We start from the raw sequence: 23,079 nt of genomic DNA on the forward strand, positions 1-23,079 counted from the left end.
CTATTTTTCTTATATAATCCAGGACAGGACCTCCTCCCTGGGAATGGTACTGTCCACTGTAGGCTTCAATCTTTCATGAAGAAAACACCCTACAGATATGACCACAGAATGATCTGATGGAGGCAATTCTTCAACTGAGGTATGCCAAGTCAAGCTGATAAAACCTAACTATGACAGCATGCAAATTTATTTTTAGCTTTCATAGCTGGTAAAATTATTTATGTAGCAAACAGCTTTTTAAAAAAATTATGATTTATTATCTATAAGTGCGTGACTGGCATACCTACTTTACATACCTATGATACCTAGGGTTGCTTAAAATTTTCTCAGGTAAAATAGGATCAAAAATGCAAAAAGTTTAAGAACCTCTGCTGTAGGAGATGTCAGGAGGCCAGCACAGGATCAAGTTCTATGGCTAATCGTGCAAACTCAAGTATCCACCAGTGCCAGAGTTTCTGAAAGCAGATTTTAAAATCCACATTTTTACAATAAGTCACATGATATTAAGGCATTGTTCCATTATGCTTTATTGCTTTGAGATGTGGGAGATGGATCTGGCCTCTGGCCACCAGTTTTCTCACTGTAGTGTGTAACACCCACAAAAAATAAATGACCCAGAGACTGATATTGGAGTTCAAACTACAAGCCGAATATCAGAAAAACAAAGCAGTTGGGCACTAGCCCTCACCTATAGCTCAGGCTGAAAGGGCTGATCCATAATGAGCAATTCACCAAGTCTCAAACTGCAGCCTCTCCTCCGTGTGTCTGGAGAACAGATGCCTTTCTGAGACCTTGCTTCTGTCTTATATACTTCCTTAATGTTGGGATTAAAGGTGTGAACTATAATTTCTTTTAGACTGACTCACTCTTGTGCAGATCTGGGTGGCCTTGAACTCAAAGAGATGGTCTATCTCTTAATCCTGAGTGCTAGGATTAAAGGTGTATACCACCACCTCCTAGCTTCTGACTGCTAGGATTCAAGGTGTATGCCTGGCTTTTGTAGCTTGTGGCTGATTTTGCTTTCTGAATACTCAGGCAAGCTTTAATAAATCAGAAAAAAATACCACTACAGTGATGTGAGGTGTAGAGTTAGTTTCTTAAAAATGTGTGTCATATGTGCAAAGGCAAAAGGCGATGACGTGGGCACTGAACTTATGTCAAATAATTCTTACAAGAGCCAAGCAGCAAGTATGCTTTGCCTACAGAGAGAAAGAAAATTCCCCTGGTTCTATTAGCAAGTCAAGCCTGCACTTCCAACCTTCAAATCTCAAGCTGTAGCTGGTTAGCTTTAGTCAACTGTTTTCTGTGTTCCATCAGTAAATGTTTATGGTGTCTCACAGCAGATTCCATATGGGGTAAGGGTTAGCATTAATTGTCATTTTACACAATCTAGAATTACCCAGGAAGAGAGTCTCAACAAGGGACTGTCTACATATGGTTTTTTCATGGATATACTTATGACAGATTTTTCTCTTCTTTTCTTTTCTCTTTCTCCGAGACAGGTTTCTCTGTGTTGCCCTGACTGTCCTGGACTTACTCAGTTGATCATGCTAGCCTTGAACTCAGAGATCTGCCTCCTGAGTGCTAGGATTAAGGGTGTGTACCACAACAGCCCAGATGACAGATTTTCTTAGTTGGGTTTATTGATGTGAGATGATCCAACCCACTGTGGGCAGTATTATTCTTCAGGTTTGGGCCCTGAACTATACAGAGTAGAGAAAATAAGTTAAGTACTTTATTTTTTATTTTATTCTCTCTCTGTTTTTGAATGTGATGAGTAACTGCTTCTGTTCCTGCCTTGACCCCTTCTTAATGATGAAGTATGACATGGAATTGTAAGCCAAATGAACCCTTCTCCCCCAAGTCGCTCTTTTCAGGGTGTTTTTTTTTATCATAGTAACAAAAGTGAGACTAGGACATATGGAGGCTGCATCTTTATTCTGCACCACCATGGTTCAAAAGGTTCCCAGAACAAATAGACTTTGATAACTGTAAGGAATGCTGTGGTTCTGAAACCCAAACAGATTGCCTGGTTTTGAAACTGTGTGCCTGACACATGGACAGCAGTGTTCTCTGGTTGACTTTGAAGACTAGGGATATTTGGGAAGCATATTCTACTCCAAAAATGAACATGGAGAGATTTGAGTGTGGGATTCATGCACAGATTTTAAATATCTTAAAAAGCAACAACACACCAACTTGGAGCAGGCAGAGAAAGAAAAACTAGAATGCCATCCCTATTGTCAGTAAGGAAATCTCCACTCTTCTGTCCAGGCAGGAACAGAGGGAAAACACATGACAGGGTTCCAGGGTAGCAACAAAAGAGGATTTACATACAAAATCCCATGATAACTTTGAGTCATGGTCAAGGTGCCAACTTTTGTGCCAGTTCATCGGTGGTGTTGACTGTGGTTCAATAAAGCCTAGAGTGAGTTTTTAACACATCCACCTCAGTAAGATCTGTTCACTGACGTAGCAGGAATTCCTGCTCCTCACCATGGGTTATAATGTCACCTGTGCTCTCTACTACCCAACCCACACTTCAGGACATCATTTCCCTAACCTCACTCTGACTAGATGGGACTTAAAAAACAACTTCTTGGTCTGAAGCATTAAGTTCATTCTTAACTACTTCCTGTCTTGAAGTTCCTGCACACTTCACTGGGCTAGTCCTTCCCATGCTTTAGTTATCACATTAGATGTCTCTTCTCTACCAACCCATAAATCCAGAGACAGACTCTGTTTGCTTCTTTCTTTTCCTGCAGGGAGCTTGCCAAAGTCTGTGTTCATTGATATGTTAGTACAACATTGCCCTATACTCTTCATTATGCTATGTTTTATAATACCAACGAGGGCTGCTGGCTCTTTTCTTCTCTCTTTTCTTCCCTTCCTTTCTTTGTTCCTTCCTTCCTTTCCCTCCCTTCCTCCTTCCATCTTTTTTCCTTCATATCTTCCTTCCTTCCTTTTTTCTTTCCTCCCTTTCTTCTTTTACTCTCTCTCTCTCTTTTATTTTATCCTCAGCTATATATTTGCATTTACTCTAAAGTCACCTGAGGAACCAAGTAGATGTTCGGGGTGTAGAATACAGAGGAACTTAACAGCTGCTCAATACAGTGGGTATTTTAAGTTTTCAGCGTTCTACAGTTCTGGGAAATCTAAGAATCCATCAGGGAAACATCAAGATGTCATATAAATTCACTCAGAATAACTGGCCACACATGGCATCCAAACTCCCTCTCAGGGCAAGGGGAATCCATGCTGACTGCTTTCACCACGGAGCCATCAGAAGCGGCACACATCACCACCCACATTATAGCAGTGCGATCTTGTCCAGCTAAGCCAGGAATGAGGAAAATGAACAGGCAGCTTCAGTTTATACAGAGGAAGAATCTGCCTCTGGAAATAGCTTTGCTAGTCACAAATTTGACCCAAGTGCCCCAAGAGGATGGGGGATGTAGGATTCTGAAGTCCATAGTAGCGGCAAGTGAAGAGATGCTTCCTAAGCATCCAAGACACAGGAAATGCAAATAACTTAAACACTCACCAGGCAGAGAGAATGAAATAAGGAGTTTTAGGCAAGAGGCACAGTCAAGCTCCTGGTACTAGTCTTAACATTCAGCTTTCATAGTGACCTTCTAGTTGCCAGTGGTTTATGCCTGTTGGGTGTATTCCAATGATCTTGTGTATTCAGCTGTGGACAAGGGGGTACTGGCTGTGGCACAGAAGTAAAGTGCACGCCTGACATACATATGCAAGGCCCTGAGTCGAGTCCAAATCTCAGAACAAAATGTTTCAAAAATATTCTGCATAGCAACCATTTCTAGGCAATCAGCTACCTGCTCATATAACTCCCTTACTCTCCAGAACTTCCAAACCTTCTAGATCAACTGGGGCAGTTTTGCCTTGAGAAAACTTTACCACGCAAGTGGCTGGGCCTTTCAAGCATCTTTGGCGTGAGGTAATGTCAAGTGCAGCAGAATTAGAAAGACCCAAGTTCCAGTCTCAGTCCTGCCTCTTCTACGTTACACAAGTTGTGGGAGGCTCAGTGTTCTCATCTGTAAAAGGGGCTTCAAAACCCCTCCCACTTCATGAAGTGCTGTGGAGATAGCTCAGTTGGTAAAGTGTCTGCCAGGCAAGCATGGGGACATGAGTTCAGTCCCCAGAGCCTACATAAAGAAAGCTGGGCATCATGCTGCACACTTGTGATCCCGAGCTGGAGAGGCAGACAGGTGGATCCATGGAGTCTGCTGCCTGTGCAGCCTAACCTAATCCACAAATTCCAGGCCAGTGAGACCCTGTCTCAAAAACAAGATGGATGACACCTGAGGAACAACACCCGAGGTTGACCTGTGGCGGCCTCATGCATGTTCTCACATGTGTCATGTGCAGACACCCACATCAATATGCATCACCCCCATACATACATCTTCTCCCCCAAAAGCCAAGAGAGAAACTAATGCACAGAACTGATTAGCACAGTGCCTAACCACAGGAAGACCGAGTGCGCAGCAGCCTTAACATTAGCACTAGAGGAAGTTCCATCAAATAATCTGCTTCCTTTGAGAAGAGATGAGCAGCAGAACTAGACTGTGGTAAGGAGTTCATGCTCCTGAATAGAGAAGATGTGGACTCCAGTTAGCCTCTGCTTTCTCCTGGCTTAGTGGGGTATGGAAATTGTTAACTGTTTTTCATGCTCGAGTACCTATCTTTATGTCAAGTCAAAGAGGGAAGGTGCCAGGTGTCAGAGACTTGGTCCCTAGCCTGTGACACTAATGGGTAGTGGTGGTGGTGGTGGTGTGTAAAAATGTTAAGTGGTGGCCCATACTCAGATGTTAAGTCACTGTGGGAAAAGAATACTCGGTGGGATTTTCTGACCCCACAATTTCTCTTTCACTTCCTGGCTGCCATCTTCTTCCACAAAATACTCCTGACGCTGCCTTAGACACAGCAAGAGCAACAGGGCCAACAGATCACAGCCTGGAACTTTCCAATCTCTGCATCAAAACAAACATTTTTTTATGCATAAGTTGATTACTTCAGGTATTTTGTGACAGTGACAGAAATCTGAATGAAAGTAAACTTGCTCCTAATTGTGTAGGTAAAAAACTGGAGTGCACAATGACTACCAAGGACACCTGGTCATGCGAGTGTTTGTTATAGTAAACACTGTCACTTATACACAGTCCTTCAAGAGCAAACCCATTTTTCAAACAGGGAGAGAGCAGACCCAGAGGACTCAGGGGGATGTGCACATGATAACAATCTTGCACACTTATTTAGGGAAATGCTGGCTGTGTTTATTGCTTCTATTGCCCATTCATGATTTTCTTTTTAATCTCTGGGGAAGCTACAACCTACAAAATTATGACTAAATGCCTGCTGATACGCAAGTCAACATTTTCTCTACTAAAAAGCCTCCTCCTGGGCCAGCTGACAGATGCTGGGAATAGCTACAATGGACTCTCTGAATGGCAGACACGGCATAGAATCATTTAGTAAGTATTACCTTCATATTCCTGGGCACTCCCAGGCTAGTGCAGTGGTAGAAGACTGCTATTTAAACAGTCTTTTGGAGGCACATCAGATTTCTGTCTCCAGTTCCTCAAAACAGAGTTGCTAACTGCCCTTCCCTCCTTGCACTCAGAATGGTCTCCTGTTAGGAAACAAGCTGAAAGAGAGTCCTCTGAGTTTGCTCAACTTGGAGCTATTGCTGTCAATGCCACAGGAGGCACCAGCATCAGAATCAAGCTTACTTCAATGACTAGCGTCTCATTTGTGGGTCCTGGTGCATACAGGCGTTCGGGGCGGTTAAAGGAACGCTGGTATTCAAACATGGTCCCTGCGAAGGTGAAGTCCCCAGGCCAGTCGATGTTCCAGCCCCCTGTGAGGTAATACTTTTGACTGAGGCTACGAACAGCAAGATAGCTGGAAGAGAGCTGCAGCTCCTGGACCTCAATGCTTCGGGCCCCAGCTGGGATGGTGACCACAGGATAATATTCTGAATGGAAAGAGAGCATCTCTGAGTTTAACACTGTAGATTGGAGCAGGAACCTTTGAGGCTATTCATCCCTATCTTATGAAGTAAAAAGATCACAAATTTCATCTTCTTGTTCTGAAATTGTGTGTGTGTGCACATGTGCTCAGATGCGTGTGTGTGTGTGTGTGTGTGTGTGTGTGTGTGTGTGTGTGTGTGTGTGTGCGCACGTTTGTATGTACCCATGTGTCACAGCATGCATGAGGACAACTTTTGAGAGTCAGATTTCCCATTGTCCTCAGGTTCTGGGGATGGAACTCAGGTCATCAGCCTTGGTGGCAAGTGCCTTTCTCTGCTGAGCCATTTGTGGCACTCAACATACTTCTGGGGTGCAATGCACAGATGAAACTACTCACTCTAAGAACCTTGCCATGTGACAAAAGCCATCCCTGCTGTCAGGTGAGCTAGGATTACCTTAGCACAGTCCCCTCCCCCATTCAGAGGCAGGAGTGGGGTACTGCCAGCAGCAACAAGGGAACAGCAGCAGTGCTTACCGTTTGCTTTGTGCTGACTGAGGTACAAGCCTTTATAGAACTTGCAAGTCGAATTATCACCTTTGCAAACACCACATGCATCTGACACCGCCTTAGAGCCAAGTTCATGATCACATCCCACTGGCTGTGGTGAACAAAAGCAGGGAAGAAGTCGAAGATGAGCAAAGCCAGAGGCGACAATTAACAGGAGGCAGGCAGCTCCAATAAGCGGAAAGCCGAGCCTTAAGTCAGACTGAGAATTAAAGTTTTCCTCTGCTATTCTTTGTAAATAATATTTTATTTATTCTTTGAAAAATTTCATTCATGTAAACAGTGTATTTTGATTATATTTATTCCTATCCCCCTCCAGTTCTCCTGGAAGGCCTCCATACATTTTACTGCTAATTTTACTTCTTCTTTCCTTTGTATGTTATTATTGTTTTAACCCACTGATGCTAATGAGTGCTGATTATATGCACACAGGTGTGGGGTCAACCACTGGGAAACTGGGCAATTTACTGGTGGCCAGTTTTGCCCCTAAGAAAAGTAGTCCTTTCTCTTCAAGCAAATGCATAGTTGATGAAATTGCACAATGGATCTAAGTCTTAGACTCCACCTCTGTGAAACTAGAATAAAGGCTCGCGGGCTCTGACCAGATAGGCCAACTGTATGAATGAAGCATAAAAATGCTGAGCAGTATGCATTCAGACTCCTTTCATGCATATATACGTATGCATACAAATGCACACATACACATATACATACACACACACAAATATGCACAGGCATGTACCCATACATGTGCACACATATGCACAAACTTACACACACACACACACACACACACACACACACACACACACACACACACACACACACACACACACACCTGGGAAAAGGATGAAGTGTTCATAATGAAGTTTAAATGCAAGGTAACGTGAGTCTGGAAAGAGGAGAACTGAACAGAGAGTACATCTCATCTCCATTCCCATTGCATCTTCTGAGGTTCTAACCCATGGTGAATGTGCTCAGGAAGTAGGTGCTAAGCCATCAACATCATTCCCATCTGTGTTTTTACAGCAGTGCAAAGTGGCTGTAACCTCACACCATTCTCTATGCTGGGAAGTGGCTGAGACAGAAAACGAAGGGGTCATTCGAAAGAGGACCTCAGAGATGCACGTCTCAGCTGGACGCTTTGTCCATCTTCTCAAGAGTATTACAGAGACTCTCTCAAGCATCTTTATAGGACACAAGGAGACTAAGCCTGACTGTGCACCATGGGCCAAAATTGTCCTCTTACTTCACAAATCCCATCGATGCAGACGTCGTTTCTGTGTGGGGAACAGGGTGTCCCATCTTTCACCTTGCCGGACATGGCGAAGAAAAACTCGAAGTTCTCAGCCTTGCAGTAGAGTTTACATCGATCTTCCTCTAGAGGTAGAGAGATAAAAGGAAGACTCAGTCAAGTCTAGCTTGTGTGCAAAACGGTATGGCCACCAGACAGAGCAATTAAATGGACTTGGAAAACTATTATGAGCAAAAGATGACATTCTATATAACTTCGCTTGTGAGTGTACCTGTGTGCGTGCACAGAAGACCATGTGTATGTATCTTTCAAAAGACAAATACCACTTGGCAGCCTATAAAAAAAAACAATTCAATATTGGTACCAAAGAATTGTGAGCTGTGTTTTGTTTTGTTTGTGAGTCTCTCACTGTGTGGCTCTGGCTGGCCTAGAACTGTCTATGTAGACCTGGCTGACTTCAACTCACAGGCATCAACCTGCCTCCGCCTCCCAGGTACTGAGATGAAAGGTGTGGCACCATGCTTGGCTTGATACAGAAGAATTTTGTATTCCTAATCTTTAGGAATCATCACTATGTACAGGGCTGCTGCCTTAAACAGTCAGCTTCCCAAAACTGGAAGCATTACTGACTTTGTGGTCCTTGAAGTTAATGAATAACAGCAGGTACATGAAATGGTATCTTTGTGTTCTGATGAAACTTTAATTTTTACAAACAGATCAGGTTATAGTCTGATGATTTTGGTTTGGGACTGGATCCCCATAGATATTTATGCAGCCTATAAAAAGGTAAAGATTGATACACTTTGAAAACAAAAGCATGCAGTCAACCATCTTTATAAAAAAAAAAAACGTCGAATTAAAATGTCATGAATAGAATGGGCCAATAAGATAATTATGAAGGCTAAAAAAGTACTTTGTGTAGGTCATTAATCCCCTGAGAAATTTATAGTATCATAGGAAAAAGAAAAAAAATGTAGTTATGGAGATCTTGTTATCTGGAAGGAGTAAGCAAGCCAATTCCTTTGATAGAGACAGCTGTCCTTGGCCAGCAACTCCAGATGACGTTTTTCACATGGGACCTTCTGTAGGCGACACTGAGTGATAGCCCTAACAACAGTTTCACACAGATGTGTAAACAGTTCACAAACAGTCCTGTTTCACAAAGCCCTTCAATAGGAGGCAAAACTAAAACTGGACCATGAGAGAAAAATATATTACTATGGTCAAAATATGTAGATGTGTGGGTGGATAAAATGTTTCTCTCTCAACCACAATGTTTTTATTTTTCAAAAAAAACAGCTTTATTTGATATTGTCTAATTTTTATAAATGAGATAAGGAGTTGGATGGTGTGTGTGCTTGTGTATGTGTACGTACGTACATACGTATGTATGTATGTATGTATGTATGCCTTTTCTCTTCTTTACCAGTCCTAGAATTTAAAAAGTTCTTTTTGTCCAGAACAAATTTCCAGGCATGACCTTGCCCTTTAAAAACAGAATAAAAAAGATAAAAGGGAGTTGAACTCTAAGGGAGAGAAGATCTCCATTTATGATAGAGCCTTCCCTTGTTCTTTTGGTTTTGCTTTGTTTTGAGACAGTTTCCATGTGTAGCCCAAGCTGGCTTCCAACCTATGCCCTTAGTGTTGCTACTTTTTAGCATGAAATTAACACAACCTAGGGTCACCTAGAAGGAGAAACCTCAATTGAAGAATTGCTCTTATCATATTGGCTCATAGTCATGTCTTCTAGAGACTGTCTTGATTGGTGATTAGCATGAAAGGGCCTAGCCTACTGTGGGCAGCACCACTCCCCAGGCAGGTAGGTCTGGACAATACAAGAAATCTAGCTATTCATGAACTAGAGAGAGTTGGTACGAAGTGTTTCTCCCTCCATGGTTTCTGCTTGAGTTCCTGCTCTGACTGCTCTAGAGGATGGATTGGGATATGGAAGTATAAGATGAAACAAACCCTCCCCTCAGCTAAGTTTCTTTCATTCAGAGTGGTTATCACATCAATAAAAAGCAAACTAGGATACTTATCTGCCTCAGCTCCTGAATGCTGAAATTACACATGTGTGCCATCCCACCTGGCCTTCTCCTGTTCTTAAATGGTATAAAGGTACCAGACTTTTGAATAGTGGGTAGTTTCCTCTGGTTCTAAGTTTCATTTGGAGAAGGAGGGTGAGGACAAAAGCCTTAACTGTGCTGTCTCACTCTGTGAAGAAAGGAGATCCCGAGGCAGCGAATTCTCACAGAGTGACTAAAACTGCACACTCCCTTGTTACCAAAGTCAATCATGCAATAGTGAAGCTATATTGAAGCCCACAGCATTTTTCAAAACACAGACTAGAAATGGAAAACATTGCATTTCAACATTGAACCGACTTAGTGGGTAACAACAGAACAGAATGCACTAGTCCTATAGATAATGAAAGGAATCACATGTGAAGGCCAAGGAGCACCCAAGAAGCCAGGGGACAGAAAGACAGCAAGAGAAAGATGCAGTCTAGGAGAAAGAACCATATATGAGCAACATGGGGTTGCTAGAGTGTGCTCACAAGAGAAAGTGTGGTTTTGGATGCTAGAAATAGAGCAATTTGGCTTATCCAATCTGTTGTCTGCTGGAGCCTGCTGTATAGTGTCCTTCTCTGTTCATAACTCAACCCCTAGTTGAAGGCCTGTAGTGATAGAGAACTTGTCACTTACACAGGGATCATGTGTCCCTTTAGACAGCTGGTATTCATTCATTTCAAAAATTACAACTGTTAGAGGCAGGTATGGTAACACATCTGTCATCCTAGGATTCTGGAGGCTAAAGTAGGAGGATTGAGAATTCTAGGTTAGTCTGGGTAGCAGAGTGGTACCCTGTATCATGTTTTAAAAAAGGCAACAACAAATCCCCCAAACTAGTCTTTAAATATAGTCTCTTTTTATAGTTATTACTTAAAAAGTTAAATACAAGCTCAACTTTGTTATAATAAACATGAAGAACCCAGTATAAATTTTTGTTCTCTCTGTGTGTACAGACATATATCCTTTTTACAAAAAAAACTTCCTGTCCTTGCAATCATCTGACATGCGCCTTCCTAAATGTGCTGTCTCTGTGGGACATATATAGTTTCACAAGTTCTCAGTCTGGACAACGTATACCAATTTCAATTAAAGTCCCTGGGAAACAAAAGTCACCAAGCTGTCAATGGTACATTTAGAAACATAAGTCCATTCCAAACACACAGATCCATTCATTCACAGACAAGAGGTGTCTTCTGGGAAGAAGAAAAAAAGACTGCAAAAATAAACAACACCTATGAAAGTTGATGAAACACTGAACTAGTACAAGTCTGGAGAATAGAAAATAAACAAGGAAACTCTTTAATAGGGGTGAAGATCTCTTTTTGCACTGTGGATTTACATACTATCTACAGAGAGACACCAGAGTGTCATGGTCACTTGAGTTACCTTCGACTTTGGTATAGGGTCTCCACCGGTACAACCATCCTCGGAAGGGCTTGTTGTTATACTCTGCACACTGCTGGGCACGGAAGTCTATGCTGTTTTCATTACAAGGGTTAATGTTGCACAGTTTGTAGATACGGCTAGATCCTGGACAGAACTTGCCACCATACTGAGGCCTGAAAACAGAATTTAGGAATTTTAGTACCAAACACCCTACTCTTAGCCAATACAATAATGCAAGAAGGGACAGTTGAGGGGAGCATCCTTGTACTATGGGCAGTTGTATCTAGTTTATTACATAATTGGAAATATATGCCCTGCAATTTGCCTACTCCCTTCTTGCTCCCATGCAGACATAATTAGTCAACCACAGAGATTTTTTTTTTTTTTTTTTTTTTTTTTACAGAAACTTAGTATGGCCTCAAAATTGCAATATTATATTCATGATACTTTCAGGCTGTAAGTACTCAGGCATTATGCTGACTTGCCATGTCACCTGGCAGAATGCACTCAGGCAGTACCCTGGTCAGCCCAGGGTTCCATGGTTAAGGTAGTCTGCATGCAGGTACAAAGGACCCCTTTAAAAGAAAGACCCTGCCCACTTATGCCCTCCCCCTTTCCAGCTCTCTTTCCTGCTGTTCCCCTGGGCAGACAGGACTTTTGCTGTCTCCTTCTTCTCTTCTGTCTCTGTCTCTGTGTCTCTTTACCTCTTTTCTCTTTCTTCGCCCCCCCCCCGCCCCGACTCCTTTTTAATAAACTTTTCACTTAAGCTCTGTCTGCCTGGCGTGTTTGTCCCTCTGCCTTGGTCAACCTTGCCCAAAATGGAATCTGCCAAGGTCCCCCACAACCTTGCTTATCATAACAGAGGCAGCTGCTGCTATGCCTAATTTTAAGTGGCACACAAAATGAAATTCATTTCCCATCTCTGATCTAATTTTTTAAAAAGATTTATTTATTTATTATGTATACAGCATTCTGTCTGCATTTATGCCTGCATGCCAGAAGAGGGCATCAGATCTCATGACAGATGGTTGTGAACCACCATGTGGTTGCTGGGAATTGAACTCAGGACCTCTGGAAGAGCAGCCGGTGCTCTTAACCGCTGATCCATCTCTCCAACCCTCATTTTTATATTCTATAACTTTCCTTAAGACAAAAGTGTTCTGGATACTCTGTGTATCAGGGATTCTATGAACACAGTAAGATGTTCTCTGCATCAGGTATGTATGCCACATAGACACCGTGGGCACATCTTTTGCACTGGTATCAAAAGGTGCAAATGCAGATCCACCCTCTATCTCCAGGCTCCAGACCCCCAGCTCATTATATCCTAGACATTTTCCTGCACTATCCATGCACCTGCTGCCCCAACGATCTCATGGCATGTGGAAAACAGAACAGAAGATCCACGTTCTCCAGGCCAGGTCTCTCGGCCCTGGCGGTAGCACCATGGCTATTTTCCTATGCTGGGGTGTTTGGTTCTAGTTGACTACACTCTGAGGGGACTACTACTCACTGACTCCTTTTCAGCAGCATTGTAGCTTTTTAACTTTGGTCATCTGCTGCCTTCCTGCCAAGCACAGAGAGAGGTGGAGAATGATTTCCAGAGCTGAGAATCTCCTAAGAATGTAAGTAATTATAATCTCAATAGCAAGCTCTTAGGACATCTTAGTGGGCAAATTCAGATTTGTGAAAACCAGGAGGGAAAAAGAAGAAAAGAGACAACTGAAAATTAGTGACATTCACCCAGTCTACCCTGCACCAACACTAACCACTCACCCAGCCTACCCTACCACTGCTGCAACACTAACCACTCACCCAGCCTACCCTGCACCAACACTAACCACTCACCCAGCCTACCCTGCACCAACACTAACCACTCACCCAGCCTACCCTGCACCAACACTAACCACTCACCCAGCCTACCCTGCACCAACACTAACCACTCATCCAGCCTACCCTGCACCAACACTAACCACTCACCCAGCCTACCCTGCACCAACACTAACCACTCACCCAGCCTACCCTGCACCAACACTAACCACTCACCCAGCCTACCCTGCACCAACACTAACCACTCACTCAGCCTACCCTGCACCTCACCATTCACCCAGCCTACCCTGCACCAACACTCACCATTCACCCAGCCTACCCTGCACCAACACTCACCATTCACCCAGCCTACCCTGCACCAACACTCACCACTCACCCAGCCTACTCTGCACCAACACTCACCACTCACCCAGCCTACCCTGCACCAACACTAACCACTTACCCAGCCTACCCTGCACCCCATACTAACCATTCACCCAGCCTACCCTGCACCCCATACTAACCACTCACCCAGCCTACCCTGCATCAACACTAACCACCTACCCTGCACCAACACTCACCACTCACCCAGCCTACTCTGCACCAACACTCACCACTCACCCAGCCTACCCTGCACCAACACTAACCACTTCACCCAGCCTACCCTGCACCCCATACTAACCACTCACCCAGCCTACCCTGCACCCCATACTAACCACTCACCCAGCCTACCCTGCATCAACACTAACCACTCACCCAACCTACCCTGCACCAACACTAACCACTCATCCAGCCTACCCTGCACCAACACTAACCACTCACCCAGCCTACCCTGCACCAACACTAACCACTCACCCAGCCTACCCTGCACCAACACTAACCACTCACTCAGCCTACCCTGCCAAAGCACCTCATTATGCTCTCCCTCCCCACAGCTTTCTCCAGAGCTAAAACTCAACTGCTTCATATAAAATCTGATACCGGCAGATAACCTGAAAGGGGACTCCGGGTTGATAACTTGATGTGATTAAAATTCTTTGTCCCCATGGGAAGCACAGGCTTGTCATAGAATACTGCTGGATCTGCTACAGCATCTTCTAGCAAGCCTTCCTGAGAGCCCATGGATGAATTTCACAGACACAGAAGGAATTGCCTGGCCCGAATGAGATCTGCCTTTACAAAAAGTTCTGGAGCAAATGGCTAAACATGCAGTGGCGTGGCACTCAATCAGATCCCCTAAGACTTCTCAGTGATCATTTATAAGGCATTGGCAATCTTTAAATTGTGTTATCACAGCCTCAATACTCTTTACAAGGCATATTAAGGCAAATTCTCAGCTTACAGCTTTCTGTGAGATTTTAAACATAGGCTGCATGGACTGCCCGTTATTAGTAAACTCAATGACCATCCCAGTGTGTGATTTGTTCAACCTACACAGCTGTGGCTTGGAAAAGGCCTCCAGACTCACAGGGCTTTCCCCTCTCCAAACAGATGAAGTGAAGAACGGGCAGGTGGAGCACAGAGAGCATGTCAATGAAGGCTACACAGCTCAGGGGGACAGTGGAGCTGAACCTCAGCTCTTTGGACTCTATCCCAGACACTCTTCCTTGTCACCCAGGACTGCATTTAGACAGGTATTGTTGAACCACATGGGAACCGAGAGAAAGATCCAATAAACAGAGTGGTCAGGGAACCCATCTTTAACAGAGAGGCCCTGGTTTAATGTTCATGACTTTTTGGTGAATTTAACTATAAATATTTTAAATAGCTCATGCTCTCAGATTACAAGCCCCACTATGCTCTCTATGAACAGAATGCTCAGATTTCATATTTCATTATGGGATAAGGTCAGAGTGGTCAACATAATGACTGCCAATAATTTCAGATTTCCTATCAAATCTTTCAACTCAAGAACATTTTCCCATAGCCTTTTATTCTGTCTGAGACTGAGTCTCAAAAGGTAGTCCAAACTAGGTTTGAACTCAGACTATTCCTGCCTGTGCCTTCTGAATCTTGAAGTGCAGGGCTGCATAGCCACACCTGGCTTTCTGTGGTGTTAATCATGAAGGTTTGGATAAGTGAATAGTGAACTTTCCCATAACATCCAGCAGAGTGCCAAGTTCTCCATGATTAGAAATAAAAATAAAGGCAGAAAGCAAAGTCTCAACACACAATATTGCATTATAAAGCAGAACTGTATTTGTTTTTGTATCAGTCAACCTGACCACAGATGCTTATAGTATTAGTTGGTTATATGACTGTTAGAATCTCTGTGGCAATGCTATTAATGTACATAGGGACACACACATATATAGCAAGATTTCCTCAACATTCTCATTTACATGCCCACATATTCTGTCTGTCTGTCTGTCTGTCCCCTCCCCTCCCTCCCTCAGAAAGGGTCTCATGTATCTCATTCTGACCTCAGACTTGCTACACAGTCAAGGATGAACTTGAATTGAACTGAATCTACCCCCGGAGTGATGCAATTTCAGGTACTCCAAACTTGGTTTATGCAGTACTGAGAACTGAGCACAGACATTCTCATACAGACCAAGCAAGCACGCCACCACCTGAGTGACATCCACAGACTCTTTCAGTAAGAACAAACAGCGTGTGTGTAGTATGTGTTTTCAAAGAAGCTGTTGCACCATTTAGAGAACCCTGCTGATTTTAATAATTGATTCTGGAAATTATTGGTTAGAAAAATGGGAGTCAGCTTAATGATTATTGTAAAGCCCCAGCTTCCTCCCAAACTCCACTGGATAGGTGGCACTAGAGTAGTGTATAATTCTTTGCTGAACAGACTTGTGTTTTAGGAATGTCCAGGCAATCTCAGGATGTCACTGTTGATTTTTTTGAATAGAGCTTACAGGAATATCTTCAGTCTCTATTACAGTGTGATAATTTGATAGCTAGGGAACCAGGAGAAATGTCAAAGGGTTAAGACTATGCACCCTGGTTTGACTCTGCCATTGTCAGCATGGTACCCAAGCAGGTGCTGATGCTGTGATGCTCTTTTCTCCCCTAGTTGTCTATCTGTGAAATAATAGGATGGCATGGGGTTGGAACTGATGTGGTGGTTTTAATGTGTCTGGGAGAAAAATGCCTGGAGAGTTATTTTGAAAGTCTCTTAAGGTGCAGTGGAACTTCACAGAAAACTGGGTGTAGAAGAAATAAAAGCACCTACTACAGACAGGGAAGCAGTCATACCTGCTTGATGTTGGCCATTGTGGAATCATAAAAAAAGGACATCTGATTTAACCCCTTGTAAGGCTAAACACTTTGGTAAGTCAACAAGTCAGCCTTGCGCACTTCTTTCTTTTGTGAAACAAAACACATCATTGGAAGAACCCTGTGGATGAAATAGGAACCTTATACTGCTTCTCCACTGAGAAAATGAAAACAGTTAAGCTGGGAGCTACAAATGGAACCAAATGGCAGAACTTAGCTAGAAGAACGGAAATCAGTAACTTGAAATTGAAAGAGTGAGAATAAAAGCAGCTTTGCCCCAACAAATAGAATTAAGAGCTGGATAGAGCAATTCATTCAACCACATGGGGATCAATTGACCATCTACTTGTTTTATTTGTGGCTGCACTCTGAGGTAGACTAGACAGTATTCCAATTATCTTTGATCTAGTTTAACATGACAAAACTGCACCGAGTGGAAATAGTTTAGTGATTAATTTTTCGTTAGGAATTGCTAAGACCAAGGCATGCTATTTCCACAAGCAGTTATCTATCATAAGGAGAGTTCTTAATCCCATAGACATTAAAAAGGTTTTAATTTAAATCCCAGGGGTTCCTTTACTGCACTCCACCAGCAGAGCTATTAAGTTAGGTAATTTCTTTCTTTCTCAGGAAAGTATTGAGATTATAAACTGTGGTCATGCATGAAAACTAGACCCAGGAAATATGCTGCAGAACCTATAGTAAGAGAATGAGTTTGAAGGCTGCTGTCCAGGATGTTGGCTATGGTGGAGTATCAGAAGGGTGGTATTAATAATCTGGTATAAATCATGGAAGTATCCCAAGCCTTCCTCCCAGTATAGTCAAGTACTGAGTCTAAGCAGACCCAGTCAGATGTATGTTTTGCTTCATTTAGGACATATGACAATGCCATAACACATTTTTGTGTGTTACAATGTTAGAGTAAAGAGATAGAAAGTAATCCCATTAGCATCAATTGGGAAGGTGTCATGGATGCTGAGCCTGCAATGTAAAAATGAAGCCCTGGGGTGATGCTGAGCACTTAAAAGTCCTCTTGCTCAGGACCAGAGGAGTTCCACCCCCAACACTTACATCTGGTAGCTCAAAACCTCCTGTAACTCCAGCTCCAGGGGTCAGATACACTCTTCTGGCCTCTGCACAGACATGCATGAGACCACATGTACACACACACACACACACACACACACACACACACACACACACACACACAAACACACACACAAACTCACAAGAACTCTGCAGCTTTTCATGTCAATAATCCTAGATCTGAAAAGCTCTGGGTTATTGGGACTACTCCCATTACTGTAGATTTTTTATTCCAGCTATTTATGAGGCCAAGGAGCAGGACTACAAACTGAAGGTCAGCCTGGGTAGATTAAAGAGCTCATGGTCTCTAAATAAAAAGTTAAAAGAGGTCTGCAACAGGAGCTAGCTCAGGGCTAGGGTACTTCATTACTGTGTGCTAGACCCCAGAGTCAATCCTCAGGGAGGGAAGAGGAGAAACGGCTGGCTGGCTCCAGAGCAGCTTTAAGATATCCCAAGAAGCACCTGACACATGCCATCTACTTATCTCCAACCTGCCCTTTGTATTTCAGGAAAAAGAAATTAAAAAGCTTTTTATAGCTCTCAGATTGCTGACTCAGATGAAGTACCATTTGTCTCTTCTGAAAATTTCCTTTTTACTCTGATTTCATTATGTTTTGATTCTCAGTTCACCAAATGTTCCTGCAGTACTTATGGCAGGCTGGGCTCTCTCGGAGAACATTTTCCAGCTCTCAGCTTGGCTGGTGTTTGTGCCATCTTGACCCCATGTTCATAAACAAGGACTCTGAGGGAAGGGAGCGACGGATGCTGGTGGCTTCACAGCTGGCAGTGCAGGGCTAGGGCAGGACCAGGGTGTTGGGCTCCACAGCTTGTGTTCTTAACCTCTGTGGGTTTCTATCCCCCAGATGGGTGGTAAAATTAACCCTATTTTTAAGGGTCTCATCACATTCTTATTTTGTCATACTCTCTGTTAGTGTTATGACTGGTAGCGTTATGACTCTGCAGCTACCACTTCCTCTATAGGTCTATAGTGTAATGCTGGGCGATCCTGTCCTCCTGGACAAGTTGAGATGAAGACTGTGAGAGCACATGGCCCTCAGAACGTTTTCTTTAGTGTCTTTTGGATGCTTCTTGTTTTTCAGATCAGTTGCCATCTGTCCCTGTCTGTCTCTCTGTCTCTGTCTTTCTGTCTCTGTCTGTGTCTCATCATGCAGCCCAGACTAGCCCTAATCCTCCTGGCTCACTCCAAGTGCTGAGATTACAGGTATATGCCACCACTCCAGGTATTTAGGAATTTTACAGACACTATTTCTAATTCCTACAAGTCTTCTGAGATGGATCTAACATCTCATTTTGTACAGAAACACAAGTTTAGAGTCGAGTGACTTTCCCAAAGTTGCACATTAAGAAATGGCATGTAAGTTCTCTTTGTACCTGCAGCACCTTGGACCTTTCTACTAGGACAAATAAAAGTGTTCATTTCACATGGAAAGCAGAGTCTTTCAAAGTTACTTGAATGCCCTTGTGTTTTCCCAGACTCAGGCTCCAAACAATTAGAGCACAGAGACCGTAAAGGTGACCACAGGCCAAGTTCAAAATGTGACTGTATGCTTTTAGTTCTCACAATGTCTTTTTGTTTTGTTTTTAAAGAAAATTAAAATTCATTATCAATATATAGCAATTGCATATGTAGCAACATATGTTTTTATTTCTGGTATCATTTGAGAAGTCAGACATGTCTATCAACAGGGATTGAAACCTATTCGGGCAAGGTAAAAATAATTACACATTCTCAGTTCATCTGCTGGAGACACACATTCCACTCCTCAAGCTCAGGTGGAGAAATGCAGAGCCTTGCTTAGGTTAAGAAAAACGTTCAGGAGATAAGTGGGGTCTCTGATCATCATATTTACACACAGAGTGGCTCTTCTGTTGTGTTCTGAATTCCACCCACCATGCTTCTTCCTGCCCCACTTCCCAGTACACATAGCCTTCATACGTAAACAGGAAAACCTAGACTGGTTGCTTTTAACCCGAAGGAAGAACATCCCACTCAAAAGTCAGATCTTCCTGGAGCCTTACTTGGGGTTACTACAGTGCCTCTCCTGGTACTTGACTCCTCCACCACAAGTGCGAGAACATTCAGACCACTTCGACCAGGCAGACCACTGGCCATGGATGGGCCTCGGCCCCAGCTCTCCAAGCTTTACACATTGGCCCTGACGACACCACTGCAGAAAGAACATGCGACATGATGCCCATCAGAGGTCACCTGGGAAAGTTCAGGGAGAGGCAAATAGCTGTGCATTAAAAAGGGAAAAGGGGGTCTGGGAAGGCAGGAGGGACAATGTGTGACATTGACACAGCCCTTCTTTGCTGTGTTTTGTGGATGTTCACTGGCTGCTGCCTGCATTTTCAAGTCTGCCTCTAGAGAGAAGTGGCATTTCCCACCCTCATTCTGAGAAGTGCAGGCTGTGTGAACTGTCTATGTAGGGAAAACATACAGATAAGATTCTATACAATGGCCCAAGTAGTCAGACAGAATGACTAGGATGCCTTCTTGTTGCTTGGAGACAATGCTACTTATAGAGAATTCTATGCATTCAAGAATTAATCATTGCGATTATTTCACTATCAAAGCAGATTCGAAATACAGCTAACTGTACGTGTGATTTGCCTCACATATGAAATTAGTAACTTTCTGTCTGAACACATTGCATTCATATAAGATGCCCACTTCAGACCCTCAAATGAAGATAAGGTGATCTTCAGCGCCTTAGATGGATTTACTCTGAGTCTTTCACTTGACTGTGATTCACATAACGTGGGCTGAGGGTTGTTTTCTCTGTTGTCCTCCCATGTTAGCTCTTCTTTTGTAGTAAATTCAGGTTTTGCTAGTTCCTGCCCCTCCCCCCATTTCTTCTCCTCTAGGGGTGGAGTTCATCTCTGGCAGTATTGCTTTTTTTCTTGCTGTTTTTTCACTTTGAGCAAATCCTGCAAGACTTAGTAGAACTGCACATTTTCCTGAAAACCTCCTGCAAGTTGACCCAAAGGACTGGGCTTTAGGGGATGCCAGGTTTTGCTGAGAAGTGGGTTTCAGTTACAGGATTACAGGGAGGCTGTTTGACTTATAGTTCTCTACCACCCCCCACCTCCCCCACCCCCCCACCCCTGCTACCATGACACATCTGGCTGTAGGACTTCACTGTATGGCTTTGTTGATAGTGAGTTTTGTCTTGGTTGTATTTTTTTCTTTTCTTCAAATTTTTGCCATGAGCAGGTCAATCCCTCTGTCTAAGCTTTTCTTTTGCTTTGGTTAATTGCCATTTCATAGTTTGAAATTGCATGGCACGGTGGGGAAACAATCAGTCATCTGAGGGTTTTGGCTACAGCCACCATACATCTTTCCCACTGGGAGTCATGGGGCCTCTACTGGGCTGACAGTGGACAAAAAGCAATAGCCTGTGGTCCCACTAGCATCAGCAGCCAACAAAAAACCAAGTTGCTCTGATGTTTGAGAATAGTGGGAAGACCTGCACTCACCAGGTCTTCTAGAACCTTTTCAAGCATTCAGGAATTGAAGACTACTTTGCACATGAGAACTCAGTAGGGAGATTCTGACTTTCTCAGTCTCATAGGAACACAAACACACAAACATAACACACATAGAAGGGTCTAGATTTCACACCTACATAGGCCTCATTCTGCTTCTTATAAACAAACAAATTTTGACCAATGTGCTTAATTTTAATCTAATTTCTTTGTTGGAAATGCATTTCTTCATATCTTCTTCAACCACTGAATGAAAAGCTAGGCTTCCATGAGCTCAGTATTCTATTCTGGCCCTAGGTCAAGCTGCCGATAGACTGCCTTCCTCTTCCTCTGCAGTCTGTGTAACAAATGGGAATTTACAGAAATCTACATATAGATGCAAGTAACACAATGCATACATAAAATCCCATGTATAAAATGTAAGTATTAAATAGATACACATATAATCTTATTTATCACATGTATCCCCAGTGTTTCTTAAATATTCAATATGACTGACTAGCCATGACTTACACTGTACATTTTAAAATGTATTATTTCCATTGTTAGGCAGGATCTCACTACCAGGCAGAAGTTGTCATGGAACTTGGTATGTAAACTAGATGGACCTCAAACTCATGTCAATCTTCCTGTCTCAGTCTTTTGCATGCTGGGATTATAGAATGAGCTCCAGTTTCCTGCCTCAAAATGCTTTAATTCCAACATACGACACTATAGACATAACTCTTTGTTGCACATACATCTTGAGATAGAAGGACTTGGCTTTCACCCATCTTAGTTTCATGTATCTACACTCTGCCTCTATTTCTGTTCTCTCTCAAGTCTCTTCAGTGCCAGATCCAGTGTCCATTTGATGTGCATACTGAATTGAAACCATCATTCTTTCTTTCAGGAGATAGTGGCTAGTACTTCAAGAGATGTTCAAAGAACAGTATGTCGGCAGCTTCTGCTTCAAGTTTTTGGAAAAAAAGGGTTGGACATTTCAGTTGGTCTCATCTCTCTATCTTCAGAGACTCTCCTGATACTCAGTACTTGATGGTCACCAAGGAGCTTAAATCATTTTAAATGACCATTTCTTCTATCCAGGTTGAGAGTGTTTGGAGAAAGCAAATGACAGAGATCAGCAGACCTGTTCAATCTCATTATATGTTAAAATTCGTGTGGTCTTTCCAAAGGACTTGCTAAATATGCTTCATTTATTGCTATGCCAAGGGTACCTTTCCTGCCAGACCCCCATAAGAAAAGGAAAGACAACAGAAATAAGTAAGAGAATTTGGGTGGACAGTCATTTCTATGATTAATGGGAACACCTGCCTCCTGCAGCCCTTTCACAGGACATGAAGTTTAGCCTCCCAATGGAATGCAATGAAGCCTATTAGGTCACTGACATAGAGATACGTAAGACTCAAGGCCCCATCCATAAAAGAGAAACACAAATAAAATATGTATATAAGCAACTGGATGAACTAGTTTACATTGTATTTCTGTTTTTATAATATTTGCTTGGTAATGCTGGTGACTTTAAAGAGAAGTCAGGAAAAAATGCAGCTAAGAAAATGTGCCATTCTAAAGTCACAGTTCTATGACCTCAGCATCCTTCTAGAGCTACAGACTAACAAGTGCACAGTTACCATACTCAAGCCACAAATGGTCCCTTCTGCTGCAGGCATGAACTTGGTTTCACATCTGTGGCCCACGCGGTGGCACCAGAGTGATTTGCAAATATCCTGAAAGGAAGGGGGAAAAAAAGGTGGGGGTAAGACTGATAATACACACAAAAAAGCAAATAGTCAAAGCTTTGGGGTATAGTATTTTATTTTGGGGTGGATGCAATCAGACAAACTCCTCAAATACAGTCGAGTCAAGTGGGTGACAGTAAAGCAATTTGTAGTAAGTAGATAAAAATGAAGTGCCTGTGGAACTTGCGTGTTCATATGTATTTAGTGATGGGGGTAGCACTAGTTAATATTCAGAGGGCTGACAGTTTAGACCTAAGTGGTAAGTGTGTGTGTGTGTGTATGTGTGTGTGTGTGTGTGTGTGTGTGTGTGTACATATGGAGGTCAGAAAACAGCCTGCGGGGGTCATTTCTCTAGTTTCACTGCATGAGTCCTGGCATTCAAACTCAGGTCATCAGACTTAGAAGCAAGCACTTTACCCACTGAGCCATC

General features: G+C 43.0%; 1 protein-coding gene across 1 annotated transcript in view; it reads right to left on the reverse strand.

The window, feature by feature from the left end:
* The window catches only part of Adamts18 (ADAM metallopeptidase with thrombospondin type 1 motif 18), a 134,355-nt gene that overhangs the window by 30,917 nt on the left and 80,359 nt on the right, over positions 1 to 23,079 (reverse strand). Inside the window, exons 11-16 of the mRNA XM_027406073.2 lie at positions 22,542 to 22,637; positions 19,441 to 19,589; positions 11,272 to 11,444; positions 7,808 to 7,938; positions 6,529 to 6,652; positions 5,754 to 5,998 (exon numbers count right to left, since the gene is read on the reverse strand). Of these exons, the coding sequence (XP_027261874.1) occupies positions 5,754 to 5,998; positions 6,529 to 6,652; positions 7,808 to 7,938; positions 11,272 to 11,444; positions 19,441 to 19,589; positions 22,542 to 22,637 (918 nt within the window). The remainder of the gene's footprint in view (positions 1 to 5,753; positions 5,999 to 6,528; positions 6,653 to 7,807; positions 7,939 to 11,271; positions 11,445 to 19,440; positions 19,590 to 22,541; positions 22,638 to 23,079) is intronic.

This window comes from Cricetulus griseus, chromosome 3, assembly GCF_003668045.3.
Source record: "Cricetulus griseus strain 17A/GY chromosome 3, alternate assembly CriGri-PICRH-1.0, whole genome shotgun sequence".
Taxonomy (NCBI): Eukaryota; Metazoa; Chordata; class Mammalia; order Rodentia; family Cricetidae; genus Cricetulus; species Cricetulus griseus.